This window comes from Podarcis raffonei, chromosome 1 (genome assembly GCF_027172205.1).
Source record: "Podarcis raffonei isolate rPodRaf1 chromosome 1, rPodRaf1.pri, whole genome shotgun sequence".
NCBI classification, from domain to species: Eukaryota; Metazoa; Chordata; class Lepidosauria; order Squamata; family Lacertidae; genus Podarcis; species Podarcis raffonei.
The window spans coordinates 116127286-116150376 of NC_070602.1; the positions used below are offsets into that span (position 1 = coordinate 116127286).

The 23091-nt window shown below is 50.1% G+C and overlaps 1 protein-coding gene across 1 annotated transcript; it reads right to left on the reverse strand.

The window, feature by feature from the left end:
• Nucleotides 1–10588: 10588 nt before the first annotated feature.
• Nucleotides 10589–14222, reverse strand: SP9 (Sp9 transcription factor). The gene is made up of 2 exons (XM_053359163.1): nucleotides 13967–14222; nucleotides 10589–13119 (listed from the first exon to the last, which is right to left on the reverse strand). Exons 1-2 carry the CDS (start codon nucleotides 13985–13987, stop codon nucleotides 11770–11772), a joined length of 1371 nt encoding a protein of 456 aa, XP_053215138.1. The 5' UTR covers nucleotides 13988–14222; the 3' UTR covers nucleotides 10589–11769.
• Nucleotides 14223–23091: the final 8869 nt, after the last annotated feature.

Sequence of the window (23091 nt, forward strand, 5' to 3'; positions counted from 1 at the left end):
AGTTCCCCCTAAGAGCTCAATTTCTTAAGTTAAAACAGCACAGCAACATAGTTCCACATAAGTGTGTAGCCAACATTTTTGACCTCCTGTGGAGTATAACTTGGTCAAGGCTATCTAAGCATCTTGAGCCCTGGTTGGTACATGTTACCGCAGCGTCGAGTTATTTCTCAAGACATGGGAAGAATATTTACTGCCTTAACAGTTTGTAGTTATCGTGTGCTGTAGGAATATTGTGTCAGCTCTAGTCTTAACCTTGTCAGACAGTAGATTTCTCTTTAAGGTTTGGGTTGTAGTTTTTTAAACAGATGTTCAGGGATGAACTACGTTAAATAAACTTTGATTACCCCCCCCCCAAAAAAAATGTTCACTTTATTCTCTGGGATATTTCTGCTATTTAAAGGCACAGATAACGAAGGAGTTGGAAAACTAAGAAGTACAATTGAATTCAAGGTACAGACAAGGAGTGTTTCTGCTTCTTCATTTCTGCTATAGTTCTGGTGTGTTTTTCTACCACCATGCAGAAGCTTTTGCATATCACAGAAATCAGTGTCCAGTAGAGGTGCCTTGCCTTTCAAAGCTTGGCCTTTGATGCATCTCACATCTTCCTATGAGTGTTACCGTAAGAGATTAAAAGATAATGGAAGTATCAGATGCTAAAACTAGGTGTGACTGCACACTGCATTAGCTTGTTAATGCTCTCATTAGAAGAAATAAACTAAATGGCACGAGGGCTGAAATGCCATGAATTCTGACTTTGAAATAAGACGCATTAAATTCAGTGGCCCTTCCTAGAAAACACACATAGGATTGAGTGGTGAAAAAAGAAACGATTGCAGGATAACCCCTGAATAATGCTAAATCTAGTACACCTAGCAGCTTTGTCATTCCAAAATTGTGCTTACATTTCTAGCTGGCTCTAGGTCAAAAGGTCCATGTGGCTAACGGGAAAATGATGTATACAAAATGGCTATTTCAGTTTACCACAAGAGTTTACCATCTTGCCACCCTACAAAGCACTTTAACCCCACATGTCAGAAGCTAAAACACACAGGTTTTACAGCATTTCTGACTTAAGCTTTAGAGAGAGTACTGAAAGTGCCTTCTACAGTGATAAAGTGCTCATCCCTAATGCTTCTGCATTTATGCTTTCCGTTTCTATTTGATCCATAGATGGTACTGTTTCAAGGATACTCATTTTAAATATTACATTGGAGCGTAGAGGAAAAGGCAGTCTCTTACGCTGGTTTGCCCGATAAGATGTTGCCGTCTCCACTAGATGCTCTGAGAAGCAATACCCTTATACCTGGACACAAAATCCCAACATCATTGTGTTCTTTGTTTCTAAGCCGACACGGGGCAAGAACTTAATATGAAGTGCCCAGGGCTTACAATTTCAGAGTTTATGCTTGAGAACAAAGAAAAGAGGACATAATTTTGGCACTAAGTCTGCATTTGAAAATGCCTTTCAGCCCAGTCAAATTTGTGACCGCACTTGGAAAGGACCTTCAGAATAACATAAGCAGTACAAGGCATCTTTTTTTTCTCTGAAAAGAACAGTCTCTCCCCACAAAAAAACAACAACAGTGGCCTATTTTGTCGCACATAGAAAAGGGGCATTGGTTCAAGCCTGTCTGTGCTGGCAGCTTGCCACCCAGCTGCTGCTGCTGCTGTTGCTACACTTAATCCTCCTGTGTGAGAGAAATGTGTTTTCTCTATTTTTAGTAAGCATTTCTATGTGCTCCAGTTTGGTTGCTGTAAGGGCAGTTCATCAAGGTAAACCACAAACATGTGGCTTGATTTATTTATTTTCTCCTGTGTTTCTGGTCGAATGGAAAGGCCTTTAACGGTCTCTGTTCATTTGTCTAAACCTGACCCATGCAATGCAGAGCGGACCCTACTACTGCTCATTGCCTCTTTCCAATGTATCTCAGACGGATGCAGTCATGAAGAATATTCAGCTGGGAAGCTTATGGTGAATGTTTCTGTGATTGTATATTTTGAGATCGTATCGAGCAAGCACCTGTATCTCCAGATAAGCCCGTGGAACTTAGTTCTGACAGAGCAACAGGCGAGAGCAAGTTTAAAGCACATCTTGCTGTTTTGCCCTCAAAACACTTTTGAATACCATTTTGAAGTATGAGCAGAAAGCTTTCAGCTTATTCACAGGTTTTTTAAATATATATATATAGAAAGCTACTAGAATTGGGTGGCTTAAGGCAGAAGATTTGCAATCATGGCTAAAATTTTGCCCTTGTGAACAGTGTAATATAAGCAACTGGCTATGGATGAAAACCTTTCTTGCTGCCATTGCTCATCCCGTGGGAACTCCACAATATATAAAGATCAGCTTAATTTTGCTGAAGGAGGATCTCCAGTAATCCTGAAAGCCCCAGCATATAGCAAGAGAGTTTGGAAAAGCACATTAACTATACCAAACACTCTGCCATTTCACACATTTACCTTTTTAGAACTGCAAAGTGCTTTTTTTCTGGGGGGTGCAGGGGTACGCATACCCCTAAACATTTTGTGAATCTAAGTTTGGCCTCATTGAGGGGCAGTATTTCAATATGAGTAGGAAAATGAGAGTACCCCTAAACATATTTTTTTAAAGAAAAACACTGGAACTGCTCCAGATATGGCAAGAATGTACCCAAATATATATAAAAGTGTGGCTGCAGCTCCTACCCTCCGCAGAAAAACAAAACAAAACACCTTTGTAGAAATGCGTTGTCCCTAACCGAGTCTGTTTTGTCTCGTGGTGAATGGGGGGGGGGGTCGGTTTGGAAAAGGAAGTTTGGAAAGTTGTAAAAAAAATGAACCTTGGGGCTTGCTTCTAACAAACGGTTTCTGAGTCTTGCCGCCTACCTTCGTTGGACGATGGCAAAGCGAACCCTGCAGGAGGTGCTGTTGGTTTGCAAATGGTCCCGGACGCCGCCGCCGCCGTCGCCGCTGCGGAAAGCAAACCAACCCCCGCGAGGCGTCTCCAACTCTGCGCGTCGTTTGCGTGCGCATCCCTCCCTCATCCTCAGCAGCTGGGCTCCAGAGATGCGCAGAGAAGGGGCAGCTGCAAACTACTGCGCCATTATAAACCTTCCTCCTGTGAGGAACTTCCCGCTCTTTCCTGCGGGAGAATCAAGGATCTGCCTACTGCTGCAAAAACACCAACTCGCCATTGCCCTGACAGGCTACCCCAGGCATCCCCAACCTGAGGCCCTCCAGATGTTTTGAGACTACAATTCCCATCATCCCTGACCAATGGTCCTGTTAGCTAGGGATCATGGGAGTTGTAGTCCGAAAACATCTGGAGGGCCGCAGGTTGGGGGTGCCTGGGCTACTCCGTGGGAGAAGCTGGGCCCTCGCGCTCTCCTCCTCCTCCTCAAGCCAGCAGCACCCGAAGCCCTCTAGCCAGGCCGAGTGACGAATCCCCTCGCCTCGGCCCGCGTAAATTTCGCCTGAAGCGACAGGTTTCGCGCGCAGGAGATTCCTGTTCCCACAGGTGGGCGCCCGCGGACACTCAGGAGCATAGCTGTCAACGTTTCCCTTATTCCGAATAGGATTCCTCGCGAGAAAAGAGAAAAGTTGACAGCTATGCTCAGGAGGCGCTTCTCTCCCGCCACTGACAGAACCGCTTGCTCTGAGGAGACTCGCTTCAGCCTGTCAAAGCCCAGTGTGGTGTGTTTTCACAACCGGCTGTTTTTTTGCCTTGTTGTAAAAAAAAAAGGCGCCTTGTCCCTCAGCCTTCGAAGGGATAATTTTGGGGGGGGAGAAGGGGAATAATAAAAATAAAATAAACAAGCAATGGTTCATTACCACCACTACTTGGCATTTCCCCCGAGAGGAGGGCCGAGTTGCCCACTGCTGCTCTCCGGGGAGGCGGGTCAGATACTTAAGCAAGTGGAGAGGAAGGAACGAGGTGGGGGAACCGAGTCAGCCAAAGGCGGCAGAAAAGACAAGGAGCCTGAAGAGCAACGCGTCCTTCCATTTGCTGCAAACACGGCCCGGCGGCAATTGGAGCTCGCCTGGCGGCAGAAAGCAAGAGGAGTTGGCTGGCTGCTGCGCTTAGCGAGAAAAGAACAGGGCCGGTTTATTAGCGCCTATGCGCAACCGTAGGTAGGTCTGCTCAGAGGTCATTCCCACGGAGTTCAGCGGGACTTATGCTCAGGGAAGCGCGTACGGGACTGCAGCCTGAGCCAACGACGACTGTCTCCGAGTCTTACTGGTGCCCCACGGGGGCTTACTTCTGAGTAGACCTGCATAGGACGGCGCTGCCAGGCTGCCGTCTCCTAGGGCATGCCAAGGCCCGAGGGGGAAACATAATTGGGAGGGGGAGGACCGGGATCTCTGGCAAACCCCACCATTCCAGGTTTGCACCATCGAGTCTATGTCATTGATGATCCGAGGTGACGGGGGGAAAGAACGTGGGGTAGGGAAAAGTGTCCCCACGTGAAAAGCCTGGACCTGGAAGAGGGTCCGAGCCAGGCACACCAGGTTTGGGTACGCGATTCCCATAACAATTTTACACACACCATCCTGCACTGAAGAGCTGCTGGAGAACGATCGGGGGTCCTGTGCACCTGCGCCCCGTCCAACTTCTGTGGATGGCGGCTAACGACTTGAAAACGGTTTGTGGATCGCAGCGTGCACAAACACTAGCGGCGTTCAGTCATGTACTTGGCCGAGAAAATCGGGATATGTGTGTGTGTGACCAGTTCCCAGTGGAATTAGGCTCTTGGGTGGAAACCCGCTTGATTCGTCTCTCTGCAGCACGGAGTAGGTGCGGACGCGGAGGGAGAGGGGGGAAGGGGTCTGTGTGTTTGGTGCGTAATAGCGCGCGTGTTTCCATTCCGCAACTCTCCAGCTCAGTCTTAATAGGACGGTACAGAAAAACCTAGGATGCCCTGCTATAGCTCCTACATAGGCTCAATGGGGCAACGAGAGAGAAGGGCTCCCTTTTGTTGGCCGGGATGTCCCCGGATTTCAGAGAGGTTCTGGGGGAGTCTCTGACGGTTCCATCCCAGTCTGATGCTCTATTTGATTTATAGAGGCTGGGGAGGGAGGGAGGAGGGCACGGGGAATCAGCCGACAGCTTCGAAATTTAGACGGCGAAGAAGCATAAATTATTACTAATTGAAAAGTAAATAAACAGGTGACTTTTCGGCTCAGATTCCCTCTTGGATCGTTACAATAAATATCCCCTAAGGAAGCTCTCTATTTATGTTGTCATTGATTAATTCCCGCTACCTCATTTGATTTCGATTTAGAACGATTTGATTCTAATTTAATTAGCATGTAATTTGGATGTACATAATTACTGTAATTATGACATTCAGGTAAGGCAGCTTTAGGCTGAAAGGCATTTTTTTTTTAATAATTAAAAAAAATAAATCGCCCCCCCCCAAGCAAAAAAGCCCTACTTTGTAGTAGGGTAATGGACAAGGACTTGGGGGCCCTGCTATCCAAGTAGTAATTAGCACATCTTGGAAACAGGCAGCGCGGGGAGACGGATATTAAACCGGCAGCAAGCGAGGCAAAAGCCCAAACTCATTGGGCTGCGCCGAGGGAGAGGATGGCGGCGGGGAGGCGGAGCCTGCAGTGCAAGCAGAGCAGCCACGTTTACATAGCTGACCGCACCAAAACGCCCGGGCCTCCCGCAGGCCTGTCCTTCTTCTTGGCTAGGCGGCGGGGGAATCAAAGGTTTCCGTCCGCTTGGCTTTTTCCAAATGGGCGAAGCGAGGTGGGGGGGGGGAGTGAGAGTGAGAGATAGAGCGAGGGGGGGAAGAAGAAGAAAAAAGTCAGCCTCCTCCTCTGATCTTCCCAAGCTCCTCTCTCCTTCCTTGAGCCTTTTATTTACAGTGCGCCGCAAAGAGCTGCAAGTGGTTCTTGCGCCTTCTGCGCCGTCTAATGCAAGCTTAAACGCCAGGAACGGGAAGTATTTGAACGGGGAAATGTAAACATTATGTTTTGGCGCAATGGGAAAGTTGCGGGGGGGGGGGGACAGGAGGTCTGATCTCGAGCCAAGCAACCCTTTTCCACCACGTTACGGCGTTTCTCAAGAAAAAACCTCTCGCGTTTCCAAACTGTCTTACTCTGGTGGAATTAGCACCCCATTATTTGTGCCAGAGCGAAAGCGGATAGAAATGGCTTTAAGCATCAACGCCGCCAGGCTCCAAATTGCTCCTAAGGAGCGGCAGCAGCCGGGGGAACCGGAGTCACCATACCTAGGTGGCGGCGGCGGCGGCGGCAAATACGGCCACTTTCCCTTAATCCGTAGCTTTTGCGCGCAAGGTCTGAAATCGATCGGCAACGCCACGATCTCAGGTCCTTGGCCAAAGAAAGGATGGAAGGAGCTTTTCAACCTCTCTGTTCTGCAAATAAAATGCACCGCTCGGCACGTGGCGCACGGAGGCGAAAGAGCCTTTGGCCACGCCGCGCTTGTCCAAACCTAGTCCCGGTTGGGAAATGGCCTTAGCTGCAGCCATCGCGCGCCGGGGTCTTCAGAAACATGGAAAGACTCCTATCGATGCCCCTAATATATGGAATGCATAAAGAGGAGAAGAAAAACGGAACAATGACCTGACTCCCAGAGTCAGAAAGATTTTTTTCTCCTCCTTTCGGTTTATGTACTATTATTAGTGTTCACAAATGCACGAATTCTATATAAGTGGCATCTGTTGAACATTCGGTCCTAGCTGCTTCGTTGTAGATAGATGTAGGAGGTGCCGGCTTGGCCAAAAAGGGAGGAAAAAAGTGGAGGTTTGTACCACAATTCTCTTACAGAGAATATAACACAAGACGGTTTTCGGAATGAATCGGAAAGGAATCTCCCCCCCCCGACGAGCTCTAGATGGCGCCAAAGAGTCAGAAATTATCAGAATCCTTCCCTCCCACCGGTTCCTTCCCCTCCTTCTCTTCTCCAAGGACTCAAAAGTGACTGTCAAACATAAAAGCAAATCAGAGTTTTCAGGGGTTTTTTTAATACGTTAAGAATGTTATTCCTTAAGGAAATTTGTAGCTAAATTATTCTCACTTAAAATAAACACTTAGTATACCAATTACCCAAATAGGCCGGATTTTTCTGCAGCATATTCCTCATCTGCTTTTTTTTTTTTTGAGCTCGGAAAAAGATTCTTGGGTGAATACAGATAACGGCTGCAAATAAATTAGAAGATAAACTTGCTGCGTGTATGGGTGGGTGGATGTGAAAAATAATCAGCTGTCGCGGTTATACGAGGATGAGCACACACACGCGCGCAAATATAAACTTCATAGAACAAAATTAAACAGGGAGGCATTTGATCAGAAAACCCCAAGGAGCATGCATGAAATAAGGGGCGAAATCCGGTTGAATAGGACAACAGATCGGCTTCAGATATCCTCCCTCCCTGGTAAGCAGAGCCCGATCCCTCCCCACTTCAGTCTCTAGCACCTAAAGCACCATCCTCTGCTGTTTTTGCTTAGCAGCAAGTCCTCCGCCTAGGCGAACAAGATTTTGGGTTGCAGCCCCGGAGGGTGCGCGTTGATGTGCCCGCCGATCTAAACCGCGGGGTGAAACTAGCCCTCTTTTGACTTGTGTGTCCCCCCCTCCCCGGAAGTAACAATACCGGGGTGAGAGAAAGTACAGTCTTTTGGGTGAACCTCACGCGTAAAGTGCCATCCAGTGAAAGCAGTTTTCTCTTCCCCCCACAATCCCGCTCAGCCATAAACACACACACACACACGGCCCCAGCCTATATTCCCCTTCCTGGTGCCTTGTCTAGGCTCTCCAAATCCCCTTTTAAGAGGGCGGGGGTGTCTCTCCACTAAAACAAATGGAAAAGAGGGAGCGAGTTTGCCTCTGCTCTCATCCTTTCTTATGTGTGCGTAAACGCAGACACACAAACATATGGGACTGCGAAAATCTGAGAGTTCTAACAATGATCAGATTTGTTTCCGGTTATTGGATAAATATACCCATCCTCCGGGGGGGTGGGGAAGGGGAAAAAAAGTTAGCATTCCTTCTTATTCCCCTCTCGGCCAGGCTCTGAAGTTTTCCCCTTTCTCGGTTTCTGGGGAGTCTGTAAATGATGGACGTTTCCTGACCTCGAAGGGGCAACAGGAATGCAAAGAGGTCCTTGATCATTGAGCTGAGAATTGTAACCCCGGCCTGGCAGAAAGTGGGACCTGGACGGGGAGCCCTTTGATCTGGGTTTTATTTATTTATTTGTTTCTTTTTTATTACAGATCGCAAACAAAGCAGCCTGCTTCCAAAATAACCCAGCCAGGACGCATTCCTTAGGCAAGCCCCACACAACAACAGCACAACTGACCGGGGAGAGAGGGAAGCTGTATTCTGCATAGCTCATAAAGCTTTCTGTTTACTTTGCCCCTCCTCAAGCGTGTCCTCTGTCCCCCCCCCCCCAGCTGCCGTTGTCTTCCCTCTTCTCCTTCCAAAAACCCCAATATAAACAACACAAATGCATTGTGGAGTCTTGGGTCTGGGGCATGGAGAGATTCACACAATTAGCAAGCGCTTTCCTCCCCCCCCACCGCCCCCCAAATTAAGCTTGCCAGAGTGTGGGGAGAGAGGAGCCCATTATCGACACCGCCCTGTGTCGGGCGAAACAAATAAAATAAATAAGAATCGTATTATTTACCACGACACCGGTAGACAGATAAACAGCTCAAAGTGAAATTGCCCCTTTTCCTGCAGATAAGCTTCTGGCAGCCCTTCTCAGCTTTGCATTGAAAGACTCCGGGTTCACAATACTGCTGGAGGAGACATTATAATCTAGCCCCGGTTTTCAGCGGCTGCATTTCAGCACAATTACCGAGGGAAGCTAAATACGAGCCCTGCTAGACACAACAGATGTTTTTATTCAGGGACTCTTTCGCCTAGTTTTGCCAGCAAATCCAGCGGATAGGATAGGATCGGATCGGCTGGGTTGCTTGCATTTGCATGCCAAATTTCGTAAAATAAAAAAGGGGCTTCACATATATTTTCGCCTTTCTTTCTGCAAACGTGCAATCTAAATTAACTTTCTCCCCTTCCCCCCCACCCCCCAATGTAACCTCTTTCTCTCTGCTCCTTCGCAGAGTCTCTCTCTTCCCCCTTAAAGTAGCGCAATTATCTCATTGGAACGATTTTCCCTTTAAAAAAAAAAAAGATATCCTGCGACTGTTAAGTTGGTGGTCAGAAGACAAAAGGAGTGAAAATAATTTTCATTTCAATAATTGCCTTCTGGTCAATTTAACTGTGCCTTATTTTGAAAGAGCCCGTCTAAATGAGATTCCTGTCCCAAATGTGTTCCCAGGCCTTATCCCAGGCTTTAATTATTCCTGAGGTTTTTTCCACCCCCCTTTAGAATAAGACGCTGCACTGCGTAATCACAAAGAAGTCAGAGAGCATCCTTGAACCTTTTCAATAGCAGAGCCACTGATATTCAAATAACAGGCGAGGACCATTTGACTGCATGGGGGAGACATAAGCATTTCCAATTCACTATTTGCATAGATCAACTGTCTTTTGAAAAGGGAAAGGAGCCAGTTCTCTTCCCTAACATTAAAAAAAAGGACCAGTTATCAAATCAAGTGCTTGGTTTGGGGGAAGCTTTTTAAAACGTTTACATTTTATCTCAGGTTGCCCTTAGCCGTTTGACATGCAAATTCGGCGCAGTTAATTTAGACAATTAAAAGGATCTTCAAGGGAAGCTTTGTCACCGAGAATATTCTGAGGGTTTTCCCCGCGGACCAGCTGAGATAAAGTTGGCCAGAACAAATGATGTCTAGGAGATTAATTAGATATTTGATAAGACATGAATCTCTAATAAGGGAATACAAGGCACAGGGGGCTGCTCTGTGCTCCAAGTCAAAATTAATAACATTTAACAAGATTTTCATTTAGGCATGAAATGTCTTTTCCGGAGTATTGACTCTAGCTATTTATTCCCCGGGGGCTGCCGTCCTCTCTAACCTGAGCAACCTTGCTGGATGCGTTGCAGGCTTTTTAAGACAGTAAATACTTGCTCGGCCCAAGGTTTATCTTTAAACTCCTTATAAGAGGCAATTCATTTATGAAAATCTCCCAAGATCGGATATGGGGTTTGAAGATGGGTCTCTCATTTCTTTCTGGGGAGGCGATGTCTATCATTTAAACAACAAATAAGTCGCTTTAACAAGTTGGGTTTTCACACACTGGGCTGCTGCGCCAGGCGCTCTAGGATCGCAGCCCATCCAAATCAACGGGCGATTTTTGTCGCTGACATTTCAATAGGATACGAACAGCAATCCTAAATAAGGGGACCTGGTTTATTCAGATTATCTATTGTTCTTGAGGGGTTCTGGCTGACACCAGATCCTTAGTATTCATAGCATTCAGCATTTTCATTCGAGCTGAACACATGGAACTCACAACCCGGAAGCGTGTTTACCCGAAGGAAATCCTATGGAATTCAATGGGCCCCTCATGCCTTAGTTAGTGTGTATAGAATTGAAAGCCTAATCCGATCCCATGTACCTGGAGATAAAACGATCTAAGTAAGAGGAAGGCAGATCGCAATGCAAAGTCCTTTGGCTGAGGCAGGGGGCGGGGTGGAAATGAAACCCCAGAGCGCATTGTTCAGAGTTCTTTAATAATACCAAAATGAAAATATTATGCCAAGTGTTGTCCCCCCCCCTCAATACAGATAAACGCATTTAATTCCTTTAAACAACCTTAACTTACTGGTGTGAGTGAAATGTTAACTCAACATGTTAAATATCTCTTACATATATACTGACCTCCACAAAGTGCATCAGAAATAATAATAATCATCATAATAATTTCTTTTTTAAAAAAAAAACTCCCCTGAATTTCAGGAATTACCCCCTCCCAAAAAAAATCCCTATTAGAATTGACATTTACAAGGGGAAAAGAGAGAACGCGATCCTTTGTGTGTGTGTGTGTTTTGAAACCCTATTTATACATTTGTTTGATGATACAGAGATAAACTGTCTCAACCGTTTTCCAGTTTAATTTCTCACCTTAAGCCTCTGTGTGTGTTTGTGTGTCTGAGTGTGTGTGTAAAGGACGATTTCTCCTTTTCCAATATTTAAATAGAAAAAGCGTTGTGGTTGATTGCTTTGTCGATTACGACTTGCTTTAGTCTGCAGTAGGTTTATACGTATAGCTATATCATAATAATCCACTCCAAAAGGGCTGCGTGGTGAGGTCCTGGGTGGCGGGTTGTTGTTTCGTTTGCTTCATGGTTTGGTTTTTGTTTTTGCCCCCCTTTAAATTTTGCTTGGTTTAGTCTGATTTTTCCCCCTCTTTTCTTTTCGGAGAGGGGAGCCTGCGCGTGATCTCCAGCCGCTTCTATTGCTGTTCGCCAGGAAGATAAGGTCGTGGTTTATTGTTTACTGAATGGTTGTTTTGTCTGCGTCTCTGCCCTTTCCTGCAGGGTTCAAGTCTCTCCAACAAGAGTCTTTTTATATATATATATAAAAAAGGTCTAAAAAGCGCGCCCTCTGCTTCACCTTTTTCGCCCACTCCCACCCCTTTCTCTCTCCCCCCCCTTTCGAAAGCTCCGGGAAAAGTGGAGCCAAAGTGGCGGTGCTGCTGCTGCTGCTGTTTCTGGGGTTGCCTTTGGCGTCCCCCTCCCCTCCCTTCCCGCGCGCGCCGCTTCCTCTCCTCGCGCGCTCTCTCTCTCTCCTCCGGCCTCTTCCTCGGCGCGTCCGTGTCCCGCCAAAACTTCTCCCGCCAAAACCTGTCCCGCCAAAACTTCTCCCGCCGCCGCCGCCCTCCCTCAGCCCCTACTACGAGTCGTTGGGCCCCGCTGTGGAGTCCTTGCCCCGCGCCTCGTGCAGGATGAGGTCGGGCGACTCGGAGCGCGGCGTCTCCAGGTTGCTGGCGTCCGTGTCGCTGTCGCTGCCCTTTTTGCCCCCTCCTCCGCCGTTGTGCGTCTTAATGTGTTTGCTGAGGTGGTCGCTGCGCATGAAGCGCTTGTTGCAGACCGGGCAGGCGAAGCGCTTCTCGCCCGTGTGAGTCCGCAGGTGCCTCTGCAGCTCGTCGGAGCGCGTGAAGCGCTTGCCGCAGAAGAGCCAGTTGCAGACGAAGGGCCGCTCGCCCGTGTGCCAGCGCAGGTGCGCCTTGAGGTGCGACGTCTTGCCGTACACCTTCCCGCAGCCGGGGATGTGGCAGCTGTGCAGGCCCTTGCGCCTCAGGCTCGCCCCCGCCGGCCCCAGACGCTCGGCCTCCTGGCAGTTGGGGCAGTCGCAGGTGGCCCTGCCCGAGTAGCGCCGGGCGGAGCGCGCCGAGCCTCCCCCAGCTGCCGCGGCCGCCGCGGCGCCGGAAATCATGGCGCTGGCGGCCGCCACCGCGGCGCTGGAGTCCGTGTACGAGGGGAGCACGGGCTTGAAGCCCTCCTGCGTGAGCAGGTGCTGGCTAGTGGAGAGCAGGTGCGACGCCGCCGTCGAGCCCAGGCCCGTGGAGCTGAAGGCCGAGTGCGTGAGGGAGCTGAAGTCGGCCGGGTTGTAGGTGCCCAGCTGCGAGTGCAGGGAGGCCTGGGGGGCGCCCGAGTGCAGCGGGCTCTGCAGGCCGCCGGCCGGGTTCTGCACCTCCAGCCACGAGCCCGGGTTGGTGTGCACGTCCCACCACGACGACGCCGCGCCATTGGCCACCTCGCCCGCCGCCAGCGTCGAGTGGAAGCCGGACTTGTACCACGACTCGTAAGGGTGCGCCATGCCCACGCGGGGGTACAGGCTGTCGGCCGCCGAGCTGTGCACTTTGGAGATGAAGGCCGACTGCCCGCCGGCCTCCTGAGGGGAAACTCCCGCCGCAGCCGCCGCAGCCGCCGAGTTGGAGAAGAGGCCGCTGTAGTCGCTGCTGAAGGCCGACGAGGTGGGCGACGTGGAGGCCAGGCAGAAGGCGCTGTTGGCCGTGCCGCTGCCGCTGGCCAGCCCGCTCGAGCCGCGGCTGGTGGCCACCGTGAAGCCGGACAGACTGGAGCCCAGGTTGCAGCTGGAGGTGGAGCGCTTCCACGGGTGGAAGCTGCCCTTGGCGAAGGCGCTCGACTCCGGCAAGGTGGTCAGCGGGCTGGTGTTGCCGATCTTGTTGCAGGTGGCGGCCAGCATGGCCAAAGGCGTGGTCCCGAAGCGTGGCTCTTCCTGTGGAGGGGAGGGAGACACAAAAACCAGCCCGTCAGCCTCTCGCGCCCAAGCCCCGGATCCGCCGCCGCGGGGAAACGCGCGCGCAACAGGCCTCGAAAGCCACGGCGTCCTGGCGAAAAGTTCCGCGCAATTTACTCGACCTTTAAAACAAAACGAAACCAATCAGACTCCCGGGCCATCGCATCCCGCCTAGCTGGGTTTATTATTGGTGCCGATCTTATTATTTGGACGTGCTTTTCACCGCCGTCCAGCAGCAGGAAACGGTGGGAGCCGATGTTTTTAAATGACAAGGAAGCAGCCACAACAGAGGCAGAAAGAAAACCGCGCTTAAAAAAAGAAAGAAAGAACGGAAAGAAATCGCGCGTCTGCTTTTTTTATAAAAAGATGAAGTCGATGCATTTTTCTCATCTCCTCCCGTCCCCCCCCCCTTTGTGGCGGTGGTGGGTCAAACAAATCGGCCTTTAATGGCAAAGATCCCGAGAGCAAAAACTATGCGCTCTCCAAAAGGTCAAAAACTACGCTGCAGAGAAAATCTCGAGCGGGATATGGGTTACGAACCGGGAAAACCAGAGCAGCCTACGCGGGGGAATCGCGCAGAAATTTTAGGAAAACATGGCAGGGCTGCAAATCAGATCGGCGAGCAAAAACGAGCTGCTTCTTTACAGCTACTGGAATCGAAAGAAAGCAAGCTTTATTTTACCTTTACGCTTCTACCCCCTTTCTCCCGACGTGCAACCACAAACTGCTCGCTGCGGCGACAGCAACAGTTTTAAGGTTCGCCCATAAAAAAAAAGAAGACAACGAAAGCCGAGGTCCTCAAGCCCGGAAGCGCCTCCCGACTTACCCCAAGTATAGACGTAGCCATAGCCAAGTCTCCCGGCTGGGCGGCGGGATCCGAAGGGGGGCTCTGCCTCGCGCGAGCGTCCTCGGCGCTCCCCGCTGTATTTCCCCCACTTGCGCTAAGTACACTCCTGTCTCTGGACGGCTAAACTCAGCCTAAGTGTGGGGAGCGCCTGCTTTGAAGTACCGCTGGCTGAGACTCTCGCCCAATGAGGGTGGAGAAAGAGCGAGCAGGAGTTGCTCCGCAGCCAATCAGGGAACTTGGAGATGTAAGAGCCAGGGCTCTGGGCGCGTGCCAGTCAAAGGCAGAGAAGGTGCGGGCGGGCTCAAGGCATTGGGGGGGTGGCGCGTTTAAGAAATCGCACCAGCGTGCTTTGGGGGTCTTTTAAAAGCATTATATCGCAATTATTTAAAAAAAATAAAATAAAAATAAATAAAGCCTAGGAGGTTTAAACATCGTCAAGGTTGTGACAGAAGAGAACATGATGACACTTCCTCTCCCATTTCGGGGGTAGGGGCGTAAAGGGCAGCGAAGAATGGGAGAGTGCAAACTGCTTTTTTTCTTTCCAATTCAGACCTCCCCCCGTCGCTTTTCGATCCCCCCCTCCTATCCCGAACATTACACAGCTCATTAATTCCCCTCGTTCATTAAACCGAACTAGGTGTGTCACGCCGTGCCACATAAAGAGGCAGACTTTTTACCCCTACAGGCCTCCACTGTCACCCTGGTCTCTGCAGGGCGCAGGGATGTCTAGCATCGTACGGGTTCCAAGAAAAGCGTTTGCAGAACATTAAACGATAAAAAAAGCCTGTTCACATTTTTTTTTAAAAAAAAAACACCAACCCACCGCACACCCCTCAGTCATTGGCAATGCTTTTATACGTTTGCTAGATTCGTTTGGAATAAAAGATTTAAATGTTTAAAAAATGCAATCTTTGGATTATATAACATCGGGGAGGGGAAGTATTTTATTATCCTAGTTCACAGACATCTGGTTGGTTTCCTAGCGCTCCTCTGCCAGAGAAGTGCAAGAATGTCCCCCTTTAAAGGTGTGGATAAAGAAAGACAAGACCAAGTTTGCAGAGTCTGCGCTGGACCTTTTTCTAGTCCCCACGAATTCCTGCGTCTGTGTGTAAGTAAGAAGCATTCATGGACAGATTCTCGCCCCCCTCCCTTCCACACGTACCGAGAAGTTACAGAGACTTTTCTATCCGTTCCCTGCATGTGACAAATACGGGGAACTTCGTCAACCAGCCGCTTTTGGGAGGCCATTGCGGAGGATGACGGAGGACCTTCAAGAAATTGCGTCAAACTCACCCTTTTTCCCGCGGCCGGGCGAAAGATCAACTTTTTTTAAAGAAAGCACACGAGCGCACACGTCTCCAAACCCTCCAGATGTTCTCCAACGCTGTGATTATCCCATCGTTGTTGTTTTTTTGTCTGCCCGTCTAATCCTCGCTGCGGTTTGGAGGGACGGGGATGGGGAGGGGGCGAGGCGCAGAGAGGTAAAAAAACTTAGGTTTCTTCCTCCTGCTTAAATCTCCCTTTCTGCCAACATCTGCTACCTCCGAACCTCGTCAGTTCGCAGATGCAGATTACACGTGGTTCAAAGGCAAGGAGGGGGGAATCACGATTTCCTTCTCCCCCCTCTCTCGCCACACACACACACACACAGAGCTTTCCTTCTGTCACCATTTAAAGAAGAAAAGAGAAACAACACACACACACACACACAAAAGTATGCATTAAAAGAAGAACCCCGTTTTGTGTCACGATACACTTTCAAAGCAATCAACAAGCTGGCTTCAGTGGAGCTCCATCATTATTATTATTATTATTATTATTATTATTATTATTATTATTATTATTATGCTTTACAGCCAGTGCTGTTTTGCTTCGGCTGGAGTGGGGCAAAGGAGTCCACAAAAGTCTAGAATGGGGGGGGGAATCTGTGCCCACGATTGCTGCCCCCAGTGCAGAGGCATTGGGAGTGCCCGTACAGCAAAAAGGTGCGCCAGGGAAGCTCATCCCAAGACTGCCAAAGAGGAGCGTTTAAGTGCTAGAGGTGGGCAGCTATGGAATAACGATTGTGCGTGTGTGTGTGTGTGTGCACTTAGGGTGGAAATCCAGCCTCCCAGCAAAGCTGTAGCAGGGGGTGGGGTGGGGTGGGGGGAGCCCCAGAGGGCCACGTCGCCAGAATCCTTCATCCAACAGGTGACACAGCCTCCTGCACCCGTATCTGGAGGGAGGGAGGGAGGCGAGCTCCCCTGTTTATTTATAGAAAAAAGCCGCCGTTGCATTTGCTAATAGAGGTGGATTGCTAAGTGGCGGCGAGGCGTTTCTGGCTAGCCAGGGGGCAGTTCCGGGAGGAGAAAGGGAGAGTCTTTCTCCCACCCTCTCTTTAAGGATAAGGCTGACGAAAGGATAAATATAATAATTCTCCCTCTCTTCCCTCAAGCCCCCCCCCCAACTGATGCCAATTCACAGAGCAGGGGTGTGGGTGGGTGTTTTCTTTTGTTTTAATCACTCATTTTAAGATGACGTCTGTGGGCACCCACAACAGATTCCCCCACCCAGCGCCTCCTAAACAAGCAAAACGCGCAGCCCGCACATATCCCCCGAGCTGATTGCTCCCCGGGTCCTGTTTTGCAACGCGCAGGGGCGTCGTCTCCTCCTGCTGCCCGTCTTTAATCCACCGCGTCTTTGCAAGTAAATAAAAGTAAAGTGGGATTTTGGCTGGGAAGGACGACGACGGTGCGCGCCTGAAAGGAAGGGAATCAACTCAGCGCTCGGAGGAGCAGGAGAAATCCCTGCTCCCAAATCTTGAGAGGGGGTCAAGCGTTTTCTGTCAGATTTCTTCATACTCCAAAAACCCTAGTTTTTAAACAAAGATCAGCGTGTTATGCCGAAGTGTTGAGCTGACTGTTAAAACATTTGGGGGGGATAATGACAATGTAACAAAGGGCCCTGGTTTGGAGTGAATCATCACCCTTTTAAAAGTTAAAGCAATTTTCAGGAGAATGGTTTTCAGCAACCGCTTTACATTATTCAAAACGGCCAAATAATGCTCTATTATAGCGCCTGAATGCTGCCAGTCAGCCCATAAGTGCAATTTGTGCAGAGGCTCGGTGCCTTATCTCTACTTCTTTATAAAGAGGTGAATATAAAACAATTTCTTCCAAACCCAGACAGAGAGCACGAAAATTGCTTCCCTTTCTGCAATCAGGGCAATTTAACTGGAGTGCAATTAGCACTATTAAATGTCGATTCTGCATAAACAAATCCGACTAAGAAGCGAAAGTGGGGTGAGAACCTCATATAAACTGAAACTGATTTTTTAAAATTATGTATCCGGGTCCTTTACAATTGATCCGTGACGTTTTTTTTGTCTCGGAATATATTTACATGGTAAATACACGGGGGCTTAAATCAACATGCATCTCTCCCTCTCCTCTCTCCCCTCCTCCCCCCTTTAAATCTCAATATGAATACTAATAAAGAAGAATGGGCTAATTAAAGGCATCAGCCCTCCTTCCTTCCAGCAAATCCAGTTTCTCAGAGGTTCCCCGCGTTTCCACGGGCCCCTTTGATCCGCACCAACTCCGAAAGTTGCAAATCTTCGGGAGGTAGAAGCGCCAAACAATTGGTTCATTAGAGATGATTTGGAAAGGGGGGGGCGGCTTCGCGGGTTCACACTCCAGAGCCTTCCGATGAAATGGCGCTTTTGCACCGACGGGCCTTTTCTTTCTTTCTTTTTAAGCAATTCTAAATCCATCGACTGAAGAGCAATTGCTGTCAAATATACCCGAGTTTGCCCGACTGCTGGGTGCGTCCTGGTCTGCGCGCAAGGGACTGCAGGGGGACTTCTTTTTCAGAAGGGGAAAACACAGCCTGCCCCAAAACATTTGTTCAAATAATTGCATCCTCCTCCCTCCTCTCTCTCTCCTCCTCCCCCCCATCCAAAAGCAACAACGCTCCCCCCCTCCTCTCCCTGCCTCAATTACCCCTTTCATTTACATGATACAGAACCAGATTTTACCAGAGACGCTCCGAGGGGGGACGAATTAGGAACTTCGATTAAGAAAAGGCTTCTCTTAATCTTGATACAAAAAAAAAGTGGGGAGGGATCTTGCATGAGTGGGGTTGGGGGGGGGGAGAAAGAGGGCAGTGAGGACCAGCTTCACCTAGCACAGAGTCCTCGGCAGCCTAATCGCTTTCGCTGGGTTTGTTGTTTGGAAAAGGCGAAGGACGCGTGGCTATTTTTTTTGCTTACTCAAAAGAACAAGGACCAGACGGGGCGGGGAGCGGGGGCAGGAAGAAGCAGCAATCCGGGGATCAAACGGATCCTGGAAATTAAAGAGGAAATCATGGGACTCCCCAACACCCCCCCACCGGCCTGAGCTTTCATTTTCTGTTTGTTAACGCAGCCCCCCTCCCTCATTTCCCTTGCCACCCCTGCAAATAAAGCCCCTCTAATGCGGGAGCATTTGATGGACGGGGCTTTCATCTCTGCCTGGTGAGGGAAGCGGCAGCAGCAGTCAGGAGGCGCCGCTCGGACGACTCCGGAGGGGAAAGCGGACGGATCCGTTCTCTCTCTTGAAGTGCCTCTCCAAATGTGCGCCCCCTCGAAGGCCGCCCTACCCACCCACGAGCTCCTCGTTTTCCCCACCTCAGCTTGTGTGGATTGGGATGGGGTGGCCCCCGACGCCCCCTTCTTTCTCTTTCTTTCTGTCTGTCTCTCCTCCTCCTCCTCCTCTCCCCTCTTCCGCAGAAGGCACGTGAACAATTAAAAGGGAAGACACTGTTGTGTCAAAGGAAGGTGACTGGATGATGATTTTAATTACTACAATTACGGGGGATTATTCAACAAAACGTCTTTAGGCTTGTTTACAGCGCCAGGAGAAGGACGTCGAAGGGACCATCGCCTGAAAGGGGTTGTTTAAACCCCGTTGGCGGAGGAAAAGAAGAAAAATAAAGATGCGCCGTCGAGGCTGCAGCGCCACCTGCCCGGCGTGGGCCCCGGGAGCAAAGGCGGCAGGGTCGCGATCTCCAGGCGCTTGACCGACTGCTCCCTCTGCGCCAAGGCGAGCAGCAAACGCTGGAGGAGGACCTCGGGTCTCGGAGTCGCTCGCTCCGGAGTCACTCCGGATCGCCTCCGAACAGGATAGGAAGAAGCCCGTAGTGGCTGCTTCTGTTTCCACACTCGCGGCCAAGTAGCAGAAGCAGAGAATTAAGACTATATTAGTAGCCCTTTGGGGAGTCTAACCGACTTGCTGGCTTCAGGGCTCCGACGGCGAGGTTTAATCCATTCTTCAGTAGCACAGGCCGGAAGCTGATCCAGACCCACCACTACCTGCGACGGACGTCCGCCCACCTATGCAGTCTCCAGAACTGCGCGCCGGGCCTCCGGAGCCCACGGGTTCGAATCCGGCTGCTCACTAACTGATCTTGGGACCAAGGCCACACACGCTTGCATTTCCTCCATCCTTCCCTCCCAGCCTAGCCTACCTCGCAAGGTTCTTGGGAGGACATTGGGAGAAAAACGCTGCCACGAGCTGCTTAGAGGAACAGTGCGCGCATGGGTATAATTTAATAATTCCGGGCCACATTTTGTAGGTGAAGAAGGCAGACGTGGAGCCTCGGCCCACGCGCAGGGGGAATGGTCATAACAGGGCCTGGAATTGTTCGCCTTCTCTGAAGGGATGGGGAAGAATCAGTCCTTTCCAACCCTGAAGCCTGGGGAAGCCAATCTGCACCCCTACAGGAGAAAGGGACAAACCCCAATATTCAAATCGATAATGCACCCAGTGGATTTCCAAAACAAACCTGAGTTTAGGGCTGATCCAGGCTCCAGCCTGAACCCCACTGACCTCACCGAATGTCCTTAGGACTTACTTCCAAGTAGACGTAGCTAGGATTGCGCTGTTAGGAGTTTGAACCCTGGGCATGGTTTCTTCGAAGGGAGCTCCGGCGGTTTCAAGGAGGCTTACTCCCAAGTAAGCATGCAAAGGGCCCGATCCTCTGGGCCTTCCTTGGCAGAGGAAGGGAGGCGAACCTTTGGCGCTCCTGCTCCAGCCTCGGCGCCGAGGTGATGCCGTGTGGCGAAGTGGTTAGAGCCGTCTGCTTCCAGGAGTGATATTGGCCCTTCCGCTTGCTCTCAGATTGCCCTCCACGGAGGACTCAAAACCCGAGAGAGATAGAGACCCCAAGATCCACTTTGGGGGGCTGTGATTACCCTCGGTTTTGCTGCGCTATTTCAGCTTTTTGTCCTGGACTTTGCTTAAATTAAACGGCCCAGAAGGTTGAGATGAGAGTTAGGGAGCTCTCTTCCCGCACCCTTCATGCTGGCTGGGGGGGGGTAGTCGCTTGGGGTTACCTGCTGAGCATCTCAGCTCACCCCAGGGGACCATCGCGGCATTTGCCCCAGGACTCAGTGGAATGAGCTGCAGCAGGGAGGAAGACCTTGTCTCCTGACCCCAGATCTTCCTTCCTCGCCCATTTTTTGCTCTCAACTCCGTGTTCCCTAAGCTCGGCCGTCTTCTTAAGGTGAATTTCACCTCCCATCACGAAGCGTTGCGCCGTCGGTGGGGACGTTTGCAGAAGCGTTTTCCTCCTGATAATTAGGAGTCTATTACAAGCCATTAGATTGATCAATGTACCTTAAACAATGTGCATGATTTATACGGCCAGGAGTCCGTTTCTTTCTCTCTCTCTCTCTCTCTCTCCCTCCCTCTCTCTCCCTGCCCAATTCCCCCGCCTTACACCCTTTGTAATATTCCCGAAACCACCCCAGAGCCGGGGGGAGCGAGAGAGACACCATCCATCAAGCTTTGCACAACAGAAGGCTGTTTAGAAAACTTCCAAGGAAGGAACCAGGGGAAGAGATGGTGAGGGGCGGGGAAATCATCTGCCTCTCCAGATTGTTCATCTTGCAAGATACCAGAGTTTTGGAAGCACTGAATTTTGGAGATGGAAGGGACCTCCAGAGTCATCTAGCCCACCCCCCGCAATGCAGGAATCTCAAGCAGCCATGACAGAGGGCCACCCAACTTCTGCTTAAAAACCTTCTATGGAGGGAGTACGAGGGTAATCTCGTCTTAACCCCTGCAACGCCAGAATCTTTCTGTACCAGGCCAGCTCCCCTTTAGACAGAATGGTGGGCTTGGGAGAAGACACGGGAACGAAGGAAACTCGGTTTCCCATCTGATAAAAGAAGGGAAGCTGGCCTATCAGGGCGAATGGTGCAGTTCCCAACCAACCACGGCCTGCCTTCTCACTTACAACCAATCAGGAGGCGGCTTCAACGTTAACTCTTCTGGGGTGTGGGCGTGGTTTATTAGCCAATGAATATATATATATATATATATATATAGAGAGAGAGAGAGAGAGAGAGAGAGAGAGAGTTTTCCTACACGTGACTATGGGTCGTATCCAACTAAATAGACCACTTGAAACTGATGGGCCTAACTTAATCGTACTCATTGTTTTCAGTAGGACTACTCTGAGTAGGACTCACGTTGGCTACCACCCTAATTCTCCTAGAACCAGTCACCAGAGAGTGAATTCCATAGAGTTCAATGGAAACTACTTTGCAGTAGACACGTAGAAAGTACATTTTAGAGGGATACAGAGCCCACGTGTACTTGTGTTCACACGCTCAAAGGCAGATCAAATCGCAGATGCTTCGGAGGCCCCGCGTAGCCTATTTTGGAGCTGTTGAAAGGAAACGTCGAACCTCTCCTCCCGACAAGAGAAACCTTGCAGTCCTTTGCAGAATCTGCTAAGGCTGCCGGTGCAGCTGGCTTTGTGTCTGCAACTCCCATATGCTCGCAGATAAAACGGATTCCTCTCTATAGAGGAAGGGGAACCAAGGACGTTTGAGGGCAAGAGATCAACTGAGTTTCTTTCCTCTGACGCTGCTTACACACACCAGACATTGAAAACACATCCCCACCCCCAAGAATCCGGAGAACCTCACAAGGCTACAATTCCCAGCACTCTTAAGAAACTACAGTTCCCTTAATTCTTCCGGGGGAAGCCACGTGCTTTAAATGTGTGGCGCGAACATTTCACGTGTGGGATTGAGCCCAAACTTCCCTTTAGACTGCAATGCAAAAACTCACGAAGGAGTAGAAATTCATCACAGAATCGTAGAGTTGGAAGGGAAGGGACCTTGAGGATCATGTCGTCAAGTCCCTGAGATGCAGGGATATGCAGCTGTCTCATTTGGGGATCAAACCTGCAACCTTGGTGTTATCAGCGCCACACTCTAACCAACTGAGCTATACCTCTGTTGTGCCCAAAGTCCTGCCCTGAGATTCCAAATAGAGAGGGCATTTTGCGTAAAAGCGCACGCTTGGCGGGCGCGCATTTAGCGCCTTAGGGACTGGCCTGGTGGCGTTCGCCCTCTTTCCTTTGGCAAGGCCCTTGTCTTCGCTTCCAAACTCCCTCCCTCTTGCGGCTTCTGGGGGCCCTTCTGCTCCGTATGATGGGGTGTGTGTGTCCCTCTCTGGCCTTCTGCCCTGAAGCGCAGGCTCCTGGGCGCTCTCCGAAAGCTAACGAGGGAGCAGACAGACCCGCCGACGAGTTTCAAAGCGAATCCCCTGGACTGGCAGCCAAGTTTCCGAAGACGCTCTCTGCAGGGGGAGCGGGAGAGAAACAAACAAGCAAACAAACACGCAAGTAACCGCGCTTTCAACTCTCCAAAGTGGAAACGGATGGGGACGCCACAAAAGCGCGCTCCGAGCTGGCGGCAGCCGTTCCTTCGAGCGGTGGGGAGTTCTGTGGAATGGAAAGACATAAAGGGGAAAAATATATACTGTCCTTCCTGCAGTCCTTCCTTACCTGGAAGTAAGCACCCTTGAATACAAGGGGTTAAGCATTTTCACGATACCTATACAGGAATATGCCCTAAGTCGTGTGCCAATATTCATTTTTATTTTGGGTCGAGATTTCAACACAAAGTCCAAACAGAGCTGTCTGTGTGTAGCCTACATATGATACCAGAAGCAGCAAAGCTTATAACAGCACCACTATGTGGAAGTAGACCAGTTTGCTTTTCCATCCAGATTGGACCTCTTGGGGAGGAGGGTGGTGCATGGACATTTTTACAGGGTACTACCATCTCT